The sequence below is a fragment of the Octodon degus genome, unplaced genomic scaffold (assembly GCF_000260255.1).
Source record: "Octodon degus isolate 3935 unplaced genomic scaffold, OctDeg1.0 scaffold00015, whole genome shotgun sequence".
Classification (NCBI taxonomy): domain Eukaryota; kingdom Metazoa; phylum Chordata; class Mammalia; order Rodentia; family Octodontidae; genus Octodon; species Octodon degus.
Window position 1 is genome coordinate 16787899 of NW_004524591.1, and position 24707 is coordinate 16812605.

The 24707-nt window shown below is 35.3% G+C and overlaps 1 protein-coding gene across 4 annotated transcripts in view; it reads right to left on the reverse strand.

Moving 5' to 3' along the window:
* Skap2 (src kinase associated phosphoprotein 2) overlaps positions 1 to 24407 on the reverse strand; it is a 210093-nt gene extending 185686 nt beyond the window's left edge. For all 4 annotated transcript variants that reach the window (XM_023709893.1, XM_023709892.1, XM_023709890.1 and 1 more), the window contains exons 1-4: positions 24150 to 24407; positions 14780 to 14885; positions 14235 to 14260; positions 5782 to 5889 (exon numbers count right to left, since the gene is read on the reverse strand). In XM_023709893.1, the coding sequence (XP_023565661.1) occupies positions 5782 to 5889; positions 14235 to 14260; positions 14780 to 14885; positions 24150 to 24216 (307 nt within the window). In that variant the 5' untranslated portion in view covers positions 24217 to 24407. The remainder of the gene's footprint in view (positions 1 to 5781; positions 5890 to 14234; positions 14261 to 14779; positions 14886 to 24149) is intronic.
* Positions 24408 to 24707: the final 300 nt, after the last annotated feature.

The following is a 24707-nucleotide window of genomic DNA, read 5'->3' on the forward strand; positions in this document are numbered from 1 at the left end:
TCAAATCAATGGAATAATGTAACAACATGCAATATTTACTGTATTTAGAATCTGCCTTACTTTAGATTACTAGATTTCTAGTTACCTTATTTTAGGTAATTATATCTCTTTTCATCTCAATTAAAATTTTTTTTAAATAAGAGCTTTATCTTACTCATCTTTGGCTCTCTCAATGAGCTAACCCGATCTCTTTCTTCCTTCTTCATTGCCTGCGTAAAATGCTTACTTACTAAATTGAAGATGCATTAGTTTCCATTATGCTACCTTTGCAGTCAAGAGATTGAAGGAGGGTGTGAGAAGGGGAGGGAAGGGGAAGCAAAAAGAATTCAATGTGTTATACGCGTGTACCTACTTCCTGTGACAAAGGTAATCATCCTGTCCTGCAAATATGTTCTAATAAAAATGTTATATTTATGAAAATGTTTTAAAATGCTACTTTTGCATTCTTATCTGGCTTATTTTTCTATAGTCTCATTTGTGTATTTTGTTTTATTCTATTACAGTTATCCATTCAGTAGCACAAAGACTTAGATTGTGCCTTCTCGAGGGGCAGCTTATGAGATAGGGTCTCACTATGTAGCCCAGGCTAACCTCAAATTCATGATCCTCCTGTCTCAGCCTCCCACAGGCTGAGATTATAGGTATGTTTAACCATTAAAAAGATTATCTTTGGGCCAGGGAGATGGCTCAGTAGAATAAGTGCTTCCCTGGCAAGTGCAAGGACCTGAGTTCAATCCCTGGTTCAAAAAAAAAAAAAAATTATCTTTAATGGCTATGTGTTTTTATTTTTTATTTACCCATTTATATTTCTGTACTACAAAATTATTTCATAATCTGTATGCTTACATATCTATACCTTTTATCATTTCGCTAAACTGTAATCCTTTCCCTTCTCTCAGTTCTTCAAACTATGCTATACACATACCAGAAATGACTAAAATAATAACTGTTCTTTTCTTTTTTATGAGTAGAATATATTTATTGAGAGAAAGAAAGCTCCTGTCCAAGAGAGGGACAGGAGGGGGGCCCGAGAGGGTAGTTCCCCCCAATCACTGTTCTAATGCTGTTAAAATATACACAAGCTAGCAATTTGACAACATAAAACAGTTAAAAACCACTATACATTATTAATACATATTATATACAAAAATATGTTCAAGTTGGAAACTAATTTAAATGCTCAGAGGACTTAAAACATAATTTTAACCACCATATTAGGGCTGGCCAATTATCTCAGAGGGTTAAAGCACCTGCAAGCAGGCCCAGGGGCTGGGGTTCAATCACTGCCAGCCCCACCCAGGGGCGCGCTGAGATGGCAATTGAGACGTGTACTGTAATCCCAGCTCTTGGGAGGCTGTAAACAGGTGGATCACTACAAATCTGATCTAGTGGTGAGACCCTGAACACCCTGCAGACCCCTGCCCCCCCCCAAAAAAAAAGGAAAACCACAATACTACAATACAAAAACATTTACCTTAAGCAGTAAATGAAGGAATTTTACTCACAGAATTTTTTCTAGTGGTAAATACTATTTCATAATCTGTGAAAAGTGAAAACACCTACCACGTGGCTTTTATAAGAACTTGTTAATGCTACCCCTAACTCTACACCAAAAAAAAAAAGAAAAAAAATCATCCTCAAAACTTGAGTACATAAACTTAGGTGTGAGCACATGAATGGGTGCATTCCTAAATCTGTTTAGCTGAATCATAAAGTTCATTATTTATAAATATATAAGCATTTAGAGATAGTTCTTTTTAAGCAATCTTTTGGAGTGATTTCTATGTTTTATAAAATTTAGAAATTTTTAAACACCAGAGTTTCTTAAAGGAACACATACCAAAAAAGAGAAAAATTCAATCATATCATAAATTATGATCAAAATAGTCCTTTTTCTTAATCCCCAAGCTTTAACAACACTGTTTCATTCCTAAACAAGTATTATTTCATAACAATGTATGGCCTTGCCAATGCCCACAGCTTTCAACGACTGATTTTATTTGAGAATTTTCAGTTAGGAAGATATCAGAACAATAAATGTCTCTTCTATACCTTCACTTTCATTTGAGCCTTTCTATATTCACACCCTAGAGGTTCCAGATTCTTATCCACAAAGTGATTATGGTCTAGGACTGAATCAGATTTGTAACAAATGTCCAGTGGGACCCTTCGACCTATCATTGACGAGCAGAGCCAATATATGTCTTCTAGCTCACTGAATCCTTTCACCTTACCTCAGGGACTTGCCACGACGCTACACGGTTAGAAGCTTCTTTCGTAAATGACAATAATAAATGAAAAATTATTTCAGAATGGATAAAAATGAAAACTAAAGTCATTTTATGATGGCTAGAAGCTAGCCTTGGCTATACGTAACATGAATACAATAAGGGAGATTACTCTTTAAAGTTTTAAGACTTGTCTCTGATTTTATCTGACTGCTAATATGCACAAGTATACCAACCCTTCAATGTATCTCCAGCTACACAATAAGCATAAAACTATCAATGACCTGTGACAGTGTAGAAACTTGGCTTTTTTAATTTTCTAGAAAAATTAAACAAAAAGCAAATAAAATGAAATTTTTCAGTATTACCATGCCAATTGAAACTGATAGCTGTAATGTGATCATTTATAAAGAAAATAAAGATTCTTACTTTTTCCTAAAAAAAAAAATTGAGTATATTATTTTCTCCCTTTTTGTAATTAGTCTTAAGTTACACTTTCTTTGAAAAATATACAAAATCTTTTCAAAGAGATGAAAAGATTACTAAGTGCAATATTTTTTATGTTGCAAGCTACACAAAAATCTGTCACCATTTATGTTACAATTCTAGTCATCAATAAAGCACTTTTTTCAATATGCCACTCAAAAATCAATTATATCAACCCTTTTGTATAGAGAAGCAGCACACCTTTCAGGCAACTCGTATTAATGAGTAGACATGACTATAGAATCTCCATCTGTTTCTCTGACAAAGCTGTGGATACTCGAGTCTCTCATTGAAATTCCATTAATCTGCTGTACCAAGGTCCAATGTGAAAATCAAAACTCCATCTAACCCTTTATCAGCTCACAATAACCTACAAGTGAACTCTGCCTGTTAGCATACAGCAAGTTATGATTTTGCTATCAATCAGGCAGTTGGCCAATGAGAAAAAAAAAGCAAGTTGGGAACAGCATGTCTGGCAGGGTTTGGAGATTTTGTTTTTGTTTTCTGTTTTCATCCCCATTCAATTTCTATAGGGTGTCTGGACCTTGTGTGATTATACATTATTCTCTTTGGCTGTGATTTAATTGCTACCAGCAATCAAGTCAAAGCATCACTGAAGTGTGCTTGGATTTCATTAGAAGATATAACTTATGCTACTTTCCTACAGTACCTAATAAACCATAAAGAAACCAAAACACATATGGCTTGAGGGAATAACTGGAAAATTAGGTGGCCATTTGGGAACTGAGTGAACTTTTGAACCAGAGCAACAGAGAAAAAGAAATATTAAAGGGAAAGACAGACTTAGAATGCACATGGAGACGTGCAGGTTTGACCTTTTCAGTACCTTGGAAATTACATTATCATTATGAAAAATACATATCATGTTTAGAGTTTATAATCCATCAAAGTTCACATACTTTGTTAGTACCTACCATAAGGTAAAAGTCAAAAGGACAAAACAACAATATGATTTGACAAAAGACCTTCGGGTGACCTGTGCTAAATCAGTTATACTTATTATAAGTGCATTATCTTTTTTATAATTAATACATTATCAAACTGAGGTCACATATAAAGGAAACTTGTTCAGGAAAGGAAAGAAAACACAGACAAAATTTAAATTATAGGGAGAAAAGAATGATATGATGAGATATATTTTGCAGTTAGAAATTTAAAGGTCCAAGTGGAGGCTTGAAAATTGATATATAATAATGTTTTTAGAAGAAAATGTAAAACTAAATAAAAGCACATTATTTGCATCTCAAAAATGAATGATACTAACCGTGAAATTTTCAATCTGCTTAAGTATTGCTTAAATACTAACAAAAATGCACCAGTATTTAAATAAAATTTAGTTATACATAAATGTTAGTAAATAAGATTCAAGTATTGTTAAACTAATCTAACAACAAATCTTTTCCATACTTTTGTGTTTCCTGTATACTTGGCTATGAAAATGTATGATTAGCTATCAATAGATTTTTGGATCCCACAGATATCTAACTCACAGATATTTAACTTCCCTTTTAGGCTGCCATGTTTTAAGAATGCACATAAGGCTTCCCTGTACATCAAAATATTTATTTTGAAACACTCCGCGTATTTTCTAGTATTCTATTGAGCACATTTTGCGTCTATTCTCTTGAGTACAGTTGCTCTCTATATGGGAGTAAATGTAAACATACATGCTTACATACTCACTGACATCACCAACATTTTACAGAGAAGCAAAAAATAACGTCTGAAAAATAGTGCAACTTAAGTGATAATTCATGGTTGGACCTGGAAATACTATTTCATCAATTACAAAACCCTTTCCAGCAGAAATGCTTTTGAAGACGAGGCTAGGAAGGGTAATGCTCTGTTCTGTATAATAAGTGTGAGCGAAGAGAAATGTGCATCTTTGTAAAAGAAAGGGAATAGAAATGGAAAAAAAATCCTTCCTTTAAAAGTAGAAATTAAATGTAAAGTCAACATAAAATGGATATGATTATTATTGCTACACATTGTACAAAGTTCTGGATATAAAAAAAAGATTGTTTTGTTCTGAATCAGTGGTTAGAATGTTTATCACTTATGCATGTACTTGACTTATCCCTGTTCTGCAATAGACATAATTTTATACCTCATAAAAGCAATTTATGTTTCCAAAGGGAATAATCTGGATAACATAAAATGTGGAGTGCTCTGTTGCAAGAAGCATATTTTCATTCAGCAATTGTACTTAGAGATGGAACTGCACAGTTTGATCATCATATAGTGGCAGAAAGCATTACTCATTTCTACCTCTATGTGAAACTTTGAGTGCCACAAATTAATATGCATGGCTAATTTATCAATATATATCCTTAATTTATAACTGTATATCACCCTTATAAGGTTTCTACAGTGTAGATGTACTCAACTGGCTGTAAGAGAGAAAGCACATGCTATACAAAAGGAAGTTTCATAACTTCAACAACGTTCAGTGGTTTTTAGAAATTATTAAGAGATAACCAACTTCATTACTAATTCAATTAATAATGCTATGATATTACTGCATAACATAAGGCATTTAAGTGACAATCAGAAAAATGAAAACGTGTACTAAAAGAAGCACTTGATTAAAAAAAACTTGTGTCAATGTGAAAAAGCAATGTAGGAATAATTTAATATTTTATGAATTCATTTGGTATGAAATTTTTACCAAAAAATAGATCAAAAACCTTTTTCATTATTTATAAAATAAATAATATAACAAGCTGTTAAGCACAATAAAATGAAGCAAGAACTCGGTAATATTAAATTAACCAACAAACTGTTACTAGCAATAGTCACACAATTTTGCAAGCATGCTACTAACATTCTGGTAAGGAAAATTTCCTAGAAAAAGAAACAGCTACATACTTCAGGAAACCTCAGCTAGGACCACTAGAGAGAGCTCTTCTGTTCCTTAAAAGGTTCTCGTAAAGGTAAGTTAACCCACAGCCCTGCCTTGGGCGTCCACGGGACCTTCACCTATGCACATAGCACTGCCTTGTGTGAATCGGTCAGGAGGCACGTGCTATGGGAAGGTGTCACATACCATCACTGGGGGCATCATCATCTTTATCATAACGTTCTGAGGCTAAGGAGACTGTATCTGGAGGCCCAGTAAAAGGGTCATCATATTCTTCTTCCTCTTCTGCATCACCTGGAAAGAATCAAGGAAATATTTTTTTATGATTTAGCCATTTAAAATTCTGTTACTTTTTCAATGAGGTAAGTTTTACTATTAAATTGAGTCACTGTCATAAGAAACAAAGAAAACTTTCTGAACTATGTAAAAGTAGATCCTAATTTAGCTTATCTCCATTATAATATACAAGGGGTGATCAAAAATGAGTATAAACTTTTTAAAATTTATTACAGTAAAGTATATAATGCTCTTAAGACTACTTCCCCTCTTCCTGTACTTTTAAACGCACTTATCCCACCATTTTTGTCACTTTCTGAAGAGTTCTGGAAACCCTCCTTTATATCTTTATGAGGTGTGGTCAAAATACAGAGTGCTGCTGCCAAATGTCACCCAACCAAAGACAGGCTTGTAAAGCATTACACTGTCTCATCTGCCGGATTCGCTGGATCTGAACCTTCTGGCTCTTCCCCAAAGTCAAAGTGACCATGCAAGGTAAAAATTTTAAATTATTTCAGGATATCAAGGCAGCCACAACAGCACAACTAAATACATTCGAGAGAAAGAATTCCAGAACTGCTTCAGAAAATAGCAAGAAGGATGGGATAAATGTGTTTGAAGTAAGGGGAAGAATTTTGATGAGGAGTAATGGCAATGTGTCTTTTACTGCAATAATTTTTAAAATTTAAATACACACCACACTTTTATCATACCTTATAAGTGTAGTAGTTTCTGAAGATCAACAGACAACTGCTTATTTGTGACATAAGTCACAAGATTGTGATAGTCTCTATAAGGAACTCAAAAAGCAGAAGATAAAATAAAATCCAAAATAACCCCTCAAAAATCAAAGGACCAATAATCAAAAGAAAAAGTAAACATAACACTGAAAATAATTCAAGTAATCCTATTTACCTATTCAATAATTTGAAAAATTATGATGAGAAATCGATACTCTGAAGCCATATGAACACCTTTTATTTTCATTAAAAACACAAGATAGCATTAGAGTAGATTAAAAATACTCAATACATTTTTTAGAACAGAAATCCTTTATTGAAAAGATCACTGAACACTCACAATGTTTTTAAAAATTCAAACAGAGGTCTACAAAAACTTTCAATTTTCATTCAGTAGCATGCTACCATTTTTTAATGTTCTGGCCAGTTTCCAGCTTGATTTACAAACTGTAAGTTGACTGGTTTGGGATTGCTTTTAAAAATCTGTTTGCTTTATGTTATTTAATCCCCATGGAAAAAAAAAACCTTGTGGTTTCAGTTTTTTCCGTATATTCAGTTTAAACAATTTTTAAAACATGGAATGAATGATTGGTCAGACCTGTAATTTTCACAGAGATTCAACAATAAAAAAATGTACTATATTAAATATCTAACTTTTAACAATTGAAGAAAATAAACAGCTGCCTCAGGGATTACACAACAGGAATGGTAAAAATTCTCATAAAAACTCTGGATGGAGTACTTACAATATTACCTTTGGACACGGGTGCTTTGGTAGATCCATATTAGAGCCACTAAGAGCTTCATAATGATGGCTAATCCTCTGACACCCATTTCTTGGATGTCACCCTATTTTTCAGTACATTTTTGGTAGAGGAAATAGCCTCTCAAAACAGCATTGTCAAAATAATTTAAAAGTGAAACATTCATTTCCTTCTAATTTTGCTATTGCATGCACCATCATCCCTGTCCTGAAAATGACAGATGTAGTAACATCTCTCATGAAGACAAGAGCAGAATTCAGAGGCGGTTATTTTGTCTTTCTTAGTGGTTCTACCACTAGGTACACCAGACATGATGATGTTTCTTCCCCAATTAAAATCCCAAAGAATACACATAAAAACTACTCATTCTTCAAGTCTTAAAGCATCTTTTTTTTGAGATGGTCAAAATGCTTTTCAGAATACTAAACGATTTCTTATCATATTTCTTCTATGAAGAGAGAACTGCTTTAATTTCAAAGGCCAAACAAAGTTATAAAGAATCACTAAAATTATTTTAAATGTCGTGATAGAATGTGAAACACAGTTATAGAGATCATAAAATTCTGTTATTCTCGTTGCTAGAATCTTTATATTCCTAACGAAGTAAGAATGTTTATGGTATGAATTTTCTAAGTACATCTGATATCACACATCAAATAATAAATCTCCTGATTTTAAGAAAGACAAGGATATTTCAGAACTTAGCTCTTATGCTGTCATGACTATAAAAAAAAGTAAAACAAAAGAATATATGGAAATTATTTTGAAAAAATTCTGGTGCTCAGGTTTAAATCTATACAGAAATGGACAGTTAAAATGTTAAAGTTTTAAAAACCTTAGGAAGCTAATTTTCCTCAGATAACATCCATTATAGATTTTTATGTGTATATATGTGCCACACAGACATATATACAGAACATCTATTTACATTTGACATGTATATTCTATATCCACACATATAGCAAAAGGATTATTAAAATTATAAATTCAATAATAATATAACTATTTATTCTGCACATATGGGTTGCTGACATGTTAAAAACATATGGGTCTTTGTTTTCCTTGTAAGTACTTTTCACAGCTGAGTATTTAGCTCAGTGGCAAAGTGCCTGCCTAGCATACATGAAATCCTGCAGGGTTAAATTCCAACACTCTTCTAAAAACATGGGTTTTTTTTTTTTTCAGATTATTCATTAAAGTGAAAAAGACAGTGAAGCACAGTGATTACACCTCTAATCCCAGCACTCCATGAAGCTGAGGCAAAAGAATTGCAAAGTTCAAGCCTAACCAAGACAACTAGGCAACGTAATGAGACCCTGTGTCAAAATAAAATTAAAAAAAAAAAGATCCGGGGAATATAGTTCAGCATAAAAGCCTGGATTCAATCCCTAATGCTACAAAAACAAAAGAAGGTGTGATTGTCTTTAATTTATCCATTCTAAGAGCTACAGTTAACATAACTGAAGCATTTTTTTTATTTTTCTAAGACTTTCCTATACCAGTTTTATTTGAAAGACAAAAGTAATTTTTAATAGTGTGATATTTACATTTATATAATAAAAATAAATGAAGTACTCCTACTGGGTTGATTTTTTTTTTCTCCCATCCATGGAAGGAATCTCTTTGATTTCACTCAGAAAGTAAAAAATCTATACGGTATCTGTACAGTTAGTTGTATTCCCTTTTTAACCATTGCACTAAGTCAAAAGAACACACCACTCTTCAGCATGATCTTACTGCTGTTCCAGTGGTGATGCATTAATTTTCCCCCTCCCTAATTTTGTTTTTCAATCCAATAAAGATTTAAAAAAAACCTGCTTTAGAAGGAGCTTTAACTGAACACAGGGGTCGCTGTTGAGTAGCACAAAGCATTTATCCTCCCCAGGGACCAAGTATTTTTAGCTATACCTGCAAAGCCTTCTATAAATTATAAAGAAAATGCCCAACTTGTGTTTATGTAATAAAAAAAAAAAACTGAACTCCAAATCAACAATGGAGCATCAGGTAAATGCATCCAATACAATTTAGACATAATTGAAAGCATTACAGACTAATCAGACATCTAAAAGAAAAGCATGCTCAAATGAAATGTCTACAGAATCATTAGTTGCCAGCCATTCTATTACTCTCACACATAATGTCAGTGGTGCCTTGAGCTTGTGCCAATGACAACAGCATAAATTTTGCATCTCATTTCTGTGGTCATAAAATTAATGATCAGTTTAAAAATACTTCTTTGTAAAAGTTATTGCACAAAGAAAAGACATGAATGTGTCCCTGTTATGTACTCACAAGGGTAATTATGGGGTTGTTGCTCATTAATACTGTTTCTTGTTTCCCTAGAAAAGCATTTGATTTATCCCACAACTTTCAAAAGTTTAATTAAGGATACAAAGTTAACCACCTAAAAAACAATGATCCAAGGCTTCCCTTCCTATAATTTCAGAGGCAACTTAAATATCACAGCAAAGTCCAAGCTTAATCGTACCACAGCAGCACATTTCTCGGATAACTATTTTCAAATTTATAACAGTTGGGTTCAAATCACTGTGAGCCATTCTCTTTTATATGGCTCATCATCATCAATTGACATTTTCCTAGATGCCTAGAGGTGCAGCCCAACAACAACTGGACTCACAAATTCCACAGCCACCACAGGCACTTTACCTAGTTTACTGCTTGTTTTTCCACGTGTAGTTTTCCTTTAAACACAGACAATATAAAACTAAATAATTCACTTAAAATTTAGTACTCATTTTACACTGACATATCACTGTGCCTCATAAATATGTATATAATTCTTAAATGCTAATTTAGAAGAAAATAATATATAAAATATAATTTAGATGGCAGCCATTTCCTTCTACAGGACATGAAGACAGACTTAAGGGTAAAAGTAGAAGTAAATTAATTTCTAATTCTCTAGTCAGTTTATTTGTCCATTCTAAGTTTTCAAGTGATAACATGCAGCTAAATATACATATGGAATTAAGCATTTAATTTGTCATTTCTGGAAGAAAATTTAATTCTTGAGACTTCAAAGGATACAGGTCACCAAAAACTAAGAAGAATGTCTTAATTTCTCTTTTTTTTTTTTTTTTTTTTTTCCGGAACCAGGGATTGAACTCAGGCCCTTGTGCTTGCCAGGGAAGTGCTTATTCCACTGAGCCATCTCCCCAGCCCTTAATTTCTCTTAATAAGGATAATTTACAATATGCAGATAATAAGGGCAACTTTTTGTGTCACATTCAGCCTGAGATTTTAAAAAATCATACCAAGGGCTGGGGACACAGCTCAGTGGCATAAGTGCCTGCCTGGCAAGCGCAAGGTCCTGAGTTCAATCCCTAGTACCAAATAAATGCATGCAGTTTTGCATATAGACTTCTTTACTACAAGCCCTGTAATTCCAAACATGTTTATCACACTGCACAAGGGCAAGGGTAGAAGAGAAGATAACAGTGGAAGGAAAAAAAAAAAAACTGTGAGTTATTAGCTCAGATGTCATTGAGCAGCTAACTTTCAACAGAAAATATACCATGTTTGGAATGGTAAAGGACAGGAAATTAAACATCATCCAAGCTTCTGTCTTTTCTGCTGTTCTTAAGGATTCCATCAAGATGAACAAAAATGGAACCCTTCCCACCTAATAGTCCTGCTATTTTTTAAAAGTAGTTTAATCCATTAATAAACTTAAGAAGTATTACAAATGAGAAGGTAAAAGAAAAATTGCTTCCAACATAAATCTATGCATATTTTACAATACCAATGGAGTCTTAAGGGCAAAAGTTATTAATTTTCACAATTAATAGGAAAAGAGATTTTAAAGAATAAAATGTTAGCTTTATCTGGAATATCTAAAATAATATACTTACATTTTAAAAACCACAGACAGTAATACTTTACAAATTTGAAAAAGTTTCCAAATATTTACCTCATTTACTATGTATGCCCTTCTTTTAATAATTTATCATTATCTAAAGATTATTTTAAACTAAATTTATGGATCAGAATTAACTTAACTGAAGCCAGGGACATAGCTTAGTGGCATAAGCACCTGTCTCACAGGTACAAGGTCCTGAGTTTGATCCCTGGTACCACCAAAAAAAAAAAAAATTAACCATTCCTGACATATTAAGTTGGACTGGGGAATATATATTAATTTGGTGTTTACTGAGTAACTACTATAGTCACACTGAAATCATCATTGGAGTAAAAAGAGACTAACATGAAGATACAAGTAAAACATTCTTTCCAATATCCTACAATATTAGAAAACACTAACCAATGTTTAGTCAGTAACAGTTCTTTGCTCAAACAGTAACATATATTGACTTATTAAAAATTAATCTTCATTTTTTGGGGGGTCAGACATTTTTATCTTTTTTAATAATTTTATTGAGAAAGTAGCAATGAGATAGCTTCAAAACAGGTTAGTAGTTCAGTTTGCATACTGTTGTCTTTGTAGTAGCCATAGAAATTAATCTGAATTGAATCGTTTTATTGAAGAATTCTGTATTTGGTCATCCCCCCATGAGTTTTTCTTTTTTTAGAACTGGGAATCAAACCCAGGACCTCACGCTTGCCAGGCAGGCACTGTGTCACTGAGCTATATCCCCAGCATCCAACAATGATATTAAAATGGTATTCAACTGTTATTTTCATAAAATAAGGTATTTTTTAAAAATTGGGGTATAAAGATAAAAAGAAAACTGTTTGCTTACTTCATTGTGGCTCTAAATAACCAGAAAGACTCTGTGTGCGTGTGTGCGTGCGTGCGTGTGTGTGTGTGTGTGAGAGAGAGAGAGAGAGAGAGAGAGAGAGGCAAAGACAGAGGCAGAGACCAAGAGAGACACAGAGGGAGACAGAGAGATAATGACTAAAAGGAATTCTGTGCAGCTCGCCTCGGATGCAGACAATCCTAAGCCCCTAGAGGAAAATGTAGGGACAGCGGGGACACTACCATCAAAACATAGGTAGGAGTGAACTTAGTCAATGTAGACATTCAATAACACATTCCTAATATTAAAAGAGATGTATCTTGGATAATTACTTTGCAATTATTAAGTCTGAGCCCTTCACCATTCCTAACAAACAACATAGAGTAGTCTTTTCAAAACAAAGCCGAATACAGTTTGAGGGAACAACGGCATAAAATTACTTAGCTTCTTGTGTTTCTCCAAGGTAAATGTGTAATTTATCCACAGGCTTACTTCAGCGGGCACTCTTGGTGATTAGTTAAGTCAGTATAGCGGGATTGAGCTACAAATGAGTTCTTCAGAGGAAAATGATGATAGGGAATCTCTAAATTTTGTGTTATTTGAACTCTTTATTTTAGGATCATTTTTCAATTTCTATCAAATACTATATAAACTTTCATTCTCTTTGGAGACACAAAAATGCATCTCAGTAATGTAATTTTAATATCCACACACCTGAACAAGTTCTAAACCAAAATTCCAAAGGGAAAGTTCCTACACTATTATTAAATCATATGCAATTATATAATGCCTTTATGTTATTATGCTTTCTTATCTTAAAATTGTTTAATGTACCAACAATTAAGCTACAATGAGAGCTCAATAAATAATCACTGGAATAAAATATGCCTCTTAAGAAGAGAAACAGATATCATGCTGCCCCATAAATAGTACACTATATAAAAGCTATCATGATTAAAATGCATAAATTTATTTCTATATGCAACTAAGCAGAATGCAACAGGGTTGAGCTCAGAATTTAGGATTCACTGTAGGGCACAAAAAGTTGGTATGTAGGGAAGGGAGTTTCCTGTTCTACTGTTTAATAGTGTTAAAATCTTCATATAGAAGAAAATCTTTTCTCAGTCCCTTCAAATCCACCATCTTGGTTAATTTCACGTGATAGAAACTGTGACCTCCTTTTAGCTGGTGTTAGGTTTCTCTGGTTAAGTACTTGGTTTATCGGAACTGTCATTATCCTCTCACGATTATCAGTTAGCACAAATATGAGTTCCTTGTGGGATCTGCTAATCCCAGTGAGCCCAGGCCACGCAGTCCTGTCCCCAAACCTTGCAGCCTCACTCCCTGTAAGTTAACTGACCTCATATTGTGACCCTCATGCCAGCATCCACAAGCTGCAGGTCATGACCTATGAATTAGCATCATGGAAATAAGGGCCATCCCCGGCTTCCCTCACAAACCCAAGATGGGAAGTAGCCGGAACTTTGCACGCCTTGCCTAACCTGGTTTCCAGCCTGCTAAACGGCTGTGGCCCAAACCAAAAGGAAGAAAGTTCACTAGCACTCCTCGTTTCAGAAATAAAATAAAACTGAATTCCCATCTCTAAAATTCTCTAAGACACACCTTTAGTCAAAACAAGTAAGTCACAGGAAAGATAAAACTAATGTTTGAGAAATACTTTATTCATATTTTCAAACAAAATTTGTATGGTTTTCAAGGCACCCTTCAAAACCATGAGCTATGAGCACTGGGCCACAAGCCCTCCTGCTCCTCCCCTCCGTGAAGCAACCTCTGCAGTGTCACACAGCACTGGGGAAGTGTCTCACCCCTGCTTCACCGCATTACTCCAAGTTAGCTCAGGTATACCTAACAAATTTCTCCCACAAAGTACTTTAAGAATTACAAAACCTAAGAATGTTAAATTTGTTACATTTTCTGCATCAGAAAACTGCAGAGTAAAATCTGGATCTGCTTTTTAATTTTTTCTCAGCAGGGGGAGCTAGCACTCTCATCTTGAAGCTCTAAATACACACAATATAGTATAGAAATTTAAATTTTCATTCCAACTATCAAATTTCAAGATGTGTTAATTATCCTACTAAAAATCTTCAAAAAGAAAAAAATGCAAGTTTGAAATTTACCTCTGTCTTGAAATTCCTGAAGATACCTGAAAAATAAATAACATATTGTAAAATGTGGTTGAAAAATCAAAACAAGGTCTAATCAGTAGCAGTAATTAAAATCCAAAACCTGTATTACAAATATACATATAGATAAATAACAATTTCCTGAGATCTATGTAGAGCAGTCAAATGACGGTATGTCTCCAATTTCTTTAATGTATATTTTACTTATTTAATATAACAAAAGGATTCTCTTTTTCAGTATCTGAGGCATTTTCCATATTCACATAAAAATCTTTAATCTATCTACATCTTATTTAAACCAAGTACTCCCTCAGATAATAAAAATAAACAGTTGGATATGTTAGAATATTTTTAAAAATATACCATTGAGAACCTTTATAAAACAGTATTATGATAAGCATGCTTGTGTTTAAAAAATATTTTTTGTCCTTTAAAAATATATAACAGCAATAAATTAGAGTATAAAAATTAATTCTGAGATAATTCTTTATGATGTTATTTATAAAATTACTTCAAAGTAATAAAAGCAAATGACTTACGTAGCCTTTACATCTTTTATCTTTTTAATAAGGAATTCTTTCTTTTCCTTTGCTTTCTTGGATAAATTTTCCCCTCTCAGTACATCTGCTACGAATGTTTCAACATCTAAAACATTAAATATAAGAAACAGGATACAAATTAGAAGAATCATTTTTTGTGAAGACAACTAGAACAATGATTGTCTCTTCCCATAAGTACCAATATCTGTACAATTTGTTATAGCTATTTCATCAATCCAAAGCATAACAGTGGAAGTATGCTTCAAATACTAAGCTGGTCAAATCTGTTCACCACTGAGTGAATAAAATTTGTACGCTTTTCTTCGGCTTAGCATAGCAGATACTATTTGGATGTTTGGCACCATTAAACCAGAGAGATGTTCAAAAGTTTTAATAAACTATGGTATCCCATAAAACAAAATCTCATTTAAAAGCCAGCACCAAGCTTTTATGCATGTGTCACTATCATTTTATAGTGTTTTCTAACATCCTATATGAACAAGTCATTCACAGTATTATGTCAAAATACACTAATGTTTTAGGCAAGGATCTGTTTTTCCCAGTGTAATACATTTAAGAATAAATAATGTTTAATGCTTTAAAGAAAAAATAAGCCCTTTGCTTCTAGCCAAGATTCCTAAATCACATCCTCCTTGCTAACTACAACACCTACTCTGGGCAGCTCTCTGAGCTCTTGGTTCCTGCTCTGTTCTTACCACCTGGAATATTTCTCACATTCATTATTTTAAAATATAGTATGCAAGAAATAAGTTTTCTATAACCTCACATTTCATTTCCCCATGGCCTATGTTTTAAAATTTTAGTAAACTAAATTACTCTGTTCTCTCCCATACAAAATTATAAGTCCTTGATGGTTAGATTTCTATAATAATAATTCCATTGTCACTGTTCATGAAATAGTGCCCAACTTAATTTCATTTTTGGAATTTCAAAACTCATTTTGAATTATCTAATATAGAAGATACCTTAAATGTTCTAAAGTAGGCATGGTTATAAATCATCCATGTTTCATATTGAAGAGAATCATGTATATCTTACTTTCTTCTTAAACTATTATCTCCTAACTTATACTGACAAAAAGATAATACCACAACAAAATATTACATGTAATGCAAAGAAATGTAATAATCTTTCAACTATATTTAAATTAACTACTTAAAACCTAATATATGAGATAGATGTTTGTAATCAAGTTTAAATTCTTTTTTTTTAATTCTTGATTACAAAAATACTTTGATCCAATGAGAAAAGGTAATCAAACTTATAGTCATTACAAATGTGTAAAGGTAATTTTTCCCTAAGTCAATATGACAAATGAAAGAATTAAAATTAATTTGTAGTAATTTTTACAAGGTTTGAAGTCCATTAACAACTAATATGTTAAAAGTATCAAATTGAGATAAAAACAAAGTATCCTAGCTTCTCTTTCCTTGAGTTGCTCTTATTTTGGAGAGGGGACAGAGAGACATAATCCAGAACTAGTGCAAATTAGACCCAGATCATTCGCTTCCCTGAGAATTCATACAGTAATTCAAGAAGAAGAAGAAGAAGAAGAAGAAGAAGAAGAAGAAGAAGAAGAAGAAGAAGAAGAAGAAGAAGAAGAAGAAGAAGAAGAAGAAGAAGAAGAGCAGCAGCAGTAGTAATCCTACTGCTGACGCTTCCTCCAAGGGGACTCAATACTTGGGAGGATCACTGGCACAATGACTAGTGAATAGTCTGCTTAATGCTATTTTCACTCAATGTTTGTCATTAATTCCCTCTTCCATGAGTATTTAATTGCCTGTTTTACATTTTCATTATACAATTCAAGTTTAAACAAACAAGATCTATTTTCTAGCTCTGGAAGCAATAACAGAACAAATTACAACCCAAGAGTTATTTCTTTAAAAAGTCATCTCAGTTCTATAAAAATTCAGAAAATTAAAAAAGGCTGCGATATTCTGATGCATTTTCTTAAAACCTCTTAAATATGTTTATAAAATACTGACCAATGCTTCTGTTTATGAAGCAATATTTGTTGAGTTTGGAGCTGCAGGAACAGTCAGTGTATTTCAAGGGGAGGGGATTCCCGGGTGGGGTAAGGAAGGAGCTCTGTACATTTAGAGTAGTATTTTAAATTTTTTATTCCCAAACTTTTCTCAGAAAAGGGTTTAAGGAAACTGAAAGAATAAGAAACACTGACTTTGTTGGTAATTGTTTCACAAAAGACATCTGGAGAGTAAGAACTGCTTTGCTATTCATATCTTTTCAGCAAATAAGAATTTTAACTGGCAGCAGTGCCTGCAGTAATCTTAATTACTGCTTGTTCACCAACTGAGTTGTTTTTAAGCTTTTGAAATCCAAGTTATTTTTTTTTTAAATCTACACTTTGTACGTTAATTTTCAAATGGAATAAAACAGCCTCCCTGCTCGACACCAGATGAGCCGCAGCGCTGGCAGCCTCCAGCTGGGGGCTGCACTCCCCGTAGCGCTGAGGCTGGGGAAGAAGCGACCTGGGCTATCCTGGGAGATGCTCCATCCCTGGCCACCGAAAAACTAGACCCTCTGAGTGTTAAACACCAAGGTTCCTCTCTAGGGAGCTGCGAGCTGGGAGCTGGGAGCCGGGAGAGCTGAGTTTGGGGCAGCGCCAGACAAATGGGGCTGGATCTGCGGCTTTGTAGCTCAAAGCCAGGGTAATATTTCAAAAGCCAGCAATAAAAGTCTTGGGTGAATCAAGCGCTCCTCTGGCTGGTTGGAAAAGAGATTTGAAGCTTTTTATTGTGCTCTAAATAGCCCTGCAAATGGCAAAGTAGCTAACAGGGTAAACTAGCAAACACACTGGCCCTCTTTTACCTTTCTTTAGGGGTCGTGTCCCTCGGTTAATATGTAGATTCACTGACTCCTGACTGCCTGTAATTCCGGTAAACATCGCAATTTGATTACAAGAAAGGGTCAGCCGGCTTTCCTTCATATGCTTCTTGGACTGGTGAGTTCAAACTCCTCTTTCTCCAAGTGAGGGGGTCCACTCACGCCACAGGACAAGGACACCCGCCTTGGGAAAGAAGCCCGGAGCCCAGGAGAAGGCACCGTGTCAAGCTTCCTCAGCCCCGCAGCCTCTGAACTGGAGGTCTGTGCTGCCTACATTTAACTCCAGAATTATCCCCATCCCTACCTCCACTGACCGCCACGTCATCATTAGGAAAAAAGCTTTATGCTGGTAAAATTAAATATGGTGGTGATTTTTGCTCCTTTTACACCTTGGCGTTATCAAGAGTAAGCTTTATCTCCAAGCACAGCTGTAAGGAATTGCCGTGAAGGCCGCTGAAATGATCAGATTTATAACTTCTCTGTAGAAAAGTACAAAAGGTCTGAGAAAAATTAAAAGATGAGATGTTCTGGCTCAGCAATCCTTAAGCCATTTAAGTTAAAAACCTCTCAATAGCTATCTCTCCACCCTTAAGAGGCAAACACTTAACATAAGACTCACTAAGGTTTTTGTTTTGGTTTGTTTTGTTTTACCTACTGATGTCCTAGACAGATTAGGCAGCCTGACAAACTGGCACCCCATCTTCATCTAGAGTCCAGAGTGACCGGGACAGGTATCTAATACACACACACACACACACACACACACACACACACACACACAGAGGCTGCTTTCTACCAACTTCCACATACAACACGCAGTGAAAATGTGGAACCACATATGGTTACAACAGTTTTTCAATTCTTGCCAAGAGTAAAATAAACCACTGGACTCTTTTAGAATATTTTGCTGAGTTTACACACCTATAATATTCAATAACGGATAGAAAAAATGAGGTATACCGATGAATGTCCGTTTTGTATCTGTGTATTCAAAGTGGTTAGGATAGATATATAGTTGCATTCTCTTAATGAATGGAATGATTTGTTCTAATGGTGTTTGTAAATAGGATCACAAGTCCGCATCTTGTACAGCAATTAACCACTAAGAAGAATATATGCAGTGTATTATTTGTTGAAACTGTACTTCCGATTTGATTTGAAACTGTCTCATTGCTATCTGTTTATCAATAAAAATTTGAAAAAAATAAAAAAAATAAAAGTTCAAAAAGAGTAAAATAAACCACCAGCTTCTCTGAGTTGTGTACCTAGCATGGATTCTCTTCCTTAAAAACTACTTTTCTTTCCCATCCCCCACTACCAAATAGGTTGGGAGAGGACCTGAAGGCTTAAATTGTAAACAAGGCACAATGGAATACCCTATGTCTTCTCCCTAGTCCCCAAGCCACCCGAAATCCCCCTGCCCAGGCATGCATATGCACACAGCCTCTGTGAGGGCCTGCATTATATAGAAGAGCCAGAACTGGCCTAAGTCCCCCATACATCAGTACAATAAGTGTAAAACCAGTCACAGAGCACCCCAAATGGCTTTACTATTTCATTCTACATCTCCTTTGATTTTATTTACTTTGTGTTCACTAACATAATCTGTCACTAAATTTAATGTTAAGAATACCTTTGCTTGGCAAGCGCAAGGGCCTGAGTTCAATCCCCGGTTCCACAAAAAAAAAAAAAGAATACTAGCCTAGGCTTTATGCTACTTAGAACAAAAGGACGTTTCTGTTGCAGCAGAGAATGATCTGACCAAACAGCTACTGGTAAAAATATAAAAATCAATCAAAATAGGCACACATAGATTAATGGAGCCAAATTCCCAAAGTTGGAAAATGGCTAATTGAAAAGTTATTGATTGTTCTGATAAATGTCTTTCTCCTGATTACCTAGCCCTTTTATAGGTTATGATAGAACTGTGGAGTTTTCAAACAGAGAAAGACACAGGAGCAAACACAGTTCTTACAGTACAATGAGTAAAACACACCCAAGTCTTCACAATTCAATCATCTCACAAAATTTTCAATATTGGCTTTGAAAGATTAAATGATTTACTCAGATAGAAGGCAAGTACGATGAAAGATATGGCTGACCATCTTTCAACCTCAAAAAGATGACTCTTGATAAACAGCATTTTACAATAATCAAAATCTTTTTACCACACATTTTCAGAGATTTACACCACATTCACTGTTAGGCAGCATCTATCGTTATGTGTTCAGAATGTGATTGAAAAAGAAATGTTAACTCAATGGAATGAAAAAGATAAGACTTGGCTTTAATTGAAAAAGGCAAACTAAGTGAATAATGAGTATATAAACCCTAGCCTACCCCATTTTTATCACCCATACATGACACTTAACTTTAAATTTATGAGAGACAACTGAACTGTGTTTCAAGTCACTGGAGGCTTTTCATGCTCTATTGTTTCTACATGCTTTCTATCAATACTTGAATGCTGCTATCAGTAGAGACAAAGTAACTTGAAATTATTCATATACTGCTCACTTTTTAGTATATTTAGATTTCTCTTTGCAAAATAAACAAAAGTAATTTTCCATAAAATTGTAGAAAACAGTAAGAATCCTACTTAGTAATCAGAGATGAAAATATTTTCAATGGAAAGCTATGCCAAAATCTCCCTCCCAACAAAAGTATGACATTATATGCTTAACATAAATAGGCCAATAATTTTCCTAATTCACCTACACAGTACTATTTGACTTCCTCACTATACCATTTGCCTGTATATGACACTATAATCTTCTGGTGTCTTTATAGACATGATCTTGCTTCGATTTCTAGAAGAGAAAATCTCAGAGGTGTCATAGATTGACTTCATTTTCAGATTATATGTTCTCATATCAACTCTATGCTCAACAGTTATTGTTGCCTAAATAGGACAGGCTTGTTCTTGCTCTGTTGGAAAATCCAGGTGCTAAGGTGACTACTGGTGACTCAGTAGGTGGCACTCTTCCCTTTACATACTCAGCCAATACCCCAGAAGGAAGTTAGGGTACACTGGATACACCATAAATGATTCTCATAGGAAAAATAAAACCAAAATGTTGACCAAATTATAAATGTGATGGAAAGGTGGAAAGCAAAACGTACAATGCTAAGCATTTAAGAATTCTGCCTCTATTTCAACTGAATTGCATTCTTTATCTAGTGCCCCAAAGGGATTATCAATTATAATGTATGAAGGTTAAAAACAATGTTCTGGAAATCCCCAACAGAAGAAAATGCAATATTTATGAAATCACAAGTGCCTTGTCAACAAAAATCTCAAGGTCACTGTTCAGAAACCATCTATTCACTTTGTTTGCTCTTTATTTGGTTTGACTTTTATTTTTGCCATGCACTGACAACTGGTTTCTTTGCCACTGGTTTCATTTTCTAACTTATTAAAAAGAGGACCACCTACCCTTGCTGATTTCCTTTTAAAATTTGTTAGCATGAAATGAAAGAATGAGAGTGAATGAGAACATCTGCTTGCAAACTACTAATAAACTACATGCAAAAGGTGACTACACAAATTGAGTTTAGCAGGCAGTGATTCTAGTTCCTCACACTTTCTTGGCTGCCAGAAGGAAAAAACTCACATTAAGTCGAGATTATTCTGGCTTGTTGAACTAGTCAAAATATTTGGATATGGAAGAAAGTTGCATGAACAAAGTTCTCTGAGTTTAATTATCCAAAATAAACCTATTCTCCATTGATATGGGGGGATCAAAGGTTGCCTACAGTGTATATGGTGGTTCATAACTTGTTTACAGAACAACAAAATTCTTCAAATTCTTTTCCTTTTATGTAAACAAAATACTAATTCAACACTTCATAAAATATATGTGTTCAAGATTTCATACACTGATTCTATAGAAAAATTGGATTAACAAACTATATTATCACTTGTCAAAGAAATCATTAAATATGAGCCTAAAAATGAAAGCCTCAGGAAGGAAAAAAAGACAAAAGCATAAATACATGAATACATTTGAGCACATCAAGCAGCTAAATGTCAAATACTTAACATATATGACATATAATGATTTGTACACTAGGTACATGAAAGACAATTGGAAATGTCTCAGCAATACTACATTCTGAAAGTTATTATCTGCTGACTTTATATTTTCTCTAAAAGGGTAAGATTCTAAACTCTTGAAAGGCCTAATTCCTTATCCTGTTTTTGAAATCTAGCATCCTATGATGTATACTAACAATACTCCACTGTTTACAATCTCTAGAATCAACAACTCCTTCTTAGTTTAAAAGAAAAATTGTACAAGGTAGGCAATAAACAAGCCATGCTTCCAAAATTCAAATCAATACAAACACTTCACCTATAGTTTCGAAATTCAAAATCTAATCATGTACTATCACCCAATCATGTACTAATTTACTTGAATTATGCAAATCATGATGCATCCCAGATATTCTTGGATGAAATATGCAAAATAGTGCTGAGAACATCTATTCTTAAAGCCTTTTCTAATCCCCAAAAACTTTAATTACAGTTAAACACAACTTTCCTTGAATATATAAAAAAGTTTTAAACCCTGAGTAACACTACACTTGTTTCATTTCTTTAGATATGTATCTACCCCGACTCAGATCTACACCTTTTGAAAACAACCTCTGAAAATAAAGTATAATCCAAGTTATTAATTTTAGAAGTTTTAAAGGTTTGGAATTTTTTAATATCTTGTATGATTATTATAATTTACTTTAACATGAAATACTGGAGATGTCAGTGACATAAAAACCTAAATTCAGATGTTATGTCTGAATATTATCTGACTTAAGAGAGAAAGCAGAAATGTATAGGAAGTTAGCATTGGAAGACAATTTAAATACGTAATTCTGAGCTTTTGTGAAATTATACAGATAAGAGCCACAAGAGATAGTTCTGATCTAATGGAGATCAGAGAATAAACGCCTCATAATCGAGGTATCTATCATTCTATCTGGGCATATATGATTGTGGATTCAAATAGCAAACTGCCTACTATGGAAGCTGACAATCTTTTAAAACTCGTAGAGGTCTGTTCTTCATTCTTAAACCTAAAAATATTCACCTAAAAAAATCTGAAAACTGGCATATTTCTGAAATAAAGATAAGCACTTCTGTGATCTTATTACCATAATTTTCTGAAGAAGTAAATGCAGCATTGGAGCAACAAAAATGTTAATTGTATCAAAACAATTAGTATGCATGTAAACTCTCAAATAATAGCACAAAAGCTCAGTTCTTTCAGTATATGCTTCAGTGGTAATGACACTCAGCACTTCCTAGAGTGCAGTCTACCCACTGTCCCACTGTGAGTGCATTCAGCCCACTATACCATGTCCCATGAGCAGAAGTCTACATCCACAGAGTTTTCTCAATCATCCTCATGATGCTGACCACCAAAACAGCGCAACAGCACATCTGGACACCTGCTCTCACACTGCCAGCCCTAAATTACCACATCAAATACGACATTTTAGACGACATTGCTTTTTGACAGTTAAAAAGGCAACTTGTAGCACAGACATCTGAGAGATGTTCTTTTAATCTTTTAATTCATGATCAACATTAAGAGATAAATATTTTATTTATCTCACTAAATTTCCAAAATCCTGGTATACACCAGGCGAAGTGACTAATGCTAAGAATTTCCAAACATCAGGACATGCAACATTTGTGGTACCCTAAAAAGATCATTTTCTACCCTGTGCAGAACTGTACAGTCTTCATTGATCCTTAGTGAAAATAAACACCTTCATATCCACCACACTACTGAACCAACAGCAGATTCATAATAGCACTGAAGAATCCCATTTTTAACTCAAAAAAAAAAAAAAAAAAAAAAAACCGGTTCCCATAACTGGGATGTAGAACTGAAAAGGGGAAGATGAGGGCGCAAAGATGAAGTGCTTTCATCATGCTCCACAGGAAGTGCGACTTTCAACACATCCTTCCTTTTCATTTCCCTTACTATGGCTGCCCATAACTGGGCATCTGAGAATCAGGCTCTCTTTCAAAGTCTTGGATATAAACGGTCTGAAAGTTAAAGAAAAGTGGGAGTTTTAAATACGACACACCCTTCCATCTCAAAACCCCTAACACGTGTGGCTCGGACAGTCTGCAAGATCCAGGCCATCCAAGAACGACCTGACTTCTGCTGCCTTGCCAGTTCTCACAAAAGCACTCGGGAACATTCTGTCTCCCCACCCTCTATACATGCCGTCTCCAAGAAACCTACAAAACTGTCCTGGTCCTGCGAGCGTAGAACATCAAGGTGGCTTCCCCACCATCCCCTCGCCGAGATCGCACACACGCCCACTCCCTCCCTCACCCCAAACGCCCCGCTGCCCTCCTCGCCCCGCCCCCTCGGGTCCGACGACCAGGTGTGGCGCGCGGCGGCCGGGCGAGAACACAAAGCTTCTGTCCCCACCGGCTCGCCGTCCCATGAGCAGCGTTCCCCTCCCCCTTCCCGCGCTTTACCTGACAACAGGTTCCTAATTTCATCGGGGAGGGGGTAGAAAGAGGAGGTGGTGCTGGGACTGGGCATGTTAGCGGAGCGCTGGGAAGGACCTAGCCTGCAAGGGGGATCGACGGGGTGGGGCTGTGGCTGTGATCTACACTCGGGCTAGCGGTCCAAGCTGGGACAGCAGGGGTGCGAGTCCGGACACTGCCAGGCCGGGACTCGCAACGAGGAAGTCACTGAATCACCCTCCAGCCTGCACCAGCTGGACTCCAGACTTGGCCCCGCCCGAAAAACCGGGGCAGGGCGAACGGCGGGGAGGAGGCGCCAAAGCTGGCGAGGGCCAGCTGCGCATGCGTATCTCTCAGCTCTACGGGCCTCCACGGGCTCTAGGCAGGCCACGCCCACACACGTCAGGAAGCGGGAGGAGGGGCAGCTGTAGAAAAGGGGGCGGAGAGGGGCGGAATCACCTGACCGGGTGTGTGAGGCGGCTGGCCGCCATTTTGAGTACTGGCACTACGGCAAACGCAGACCATTTCTCCAGAAACTCCAGAAATAATGCATCTGTAGTGCCTACA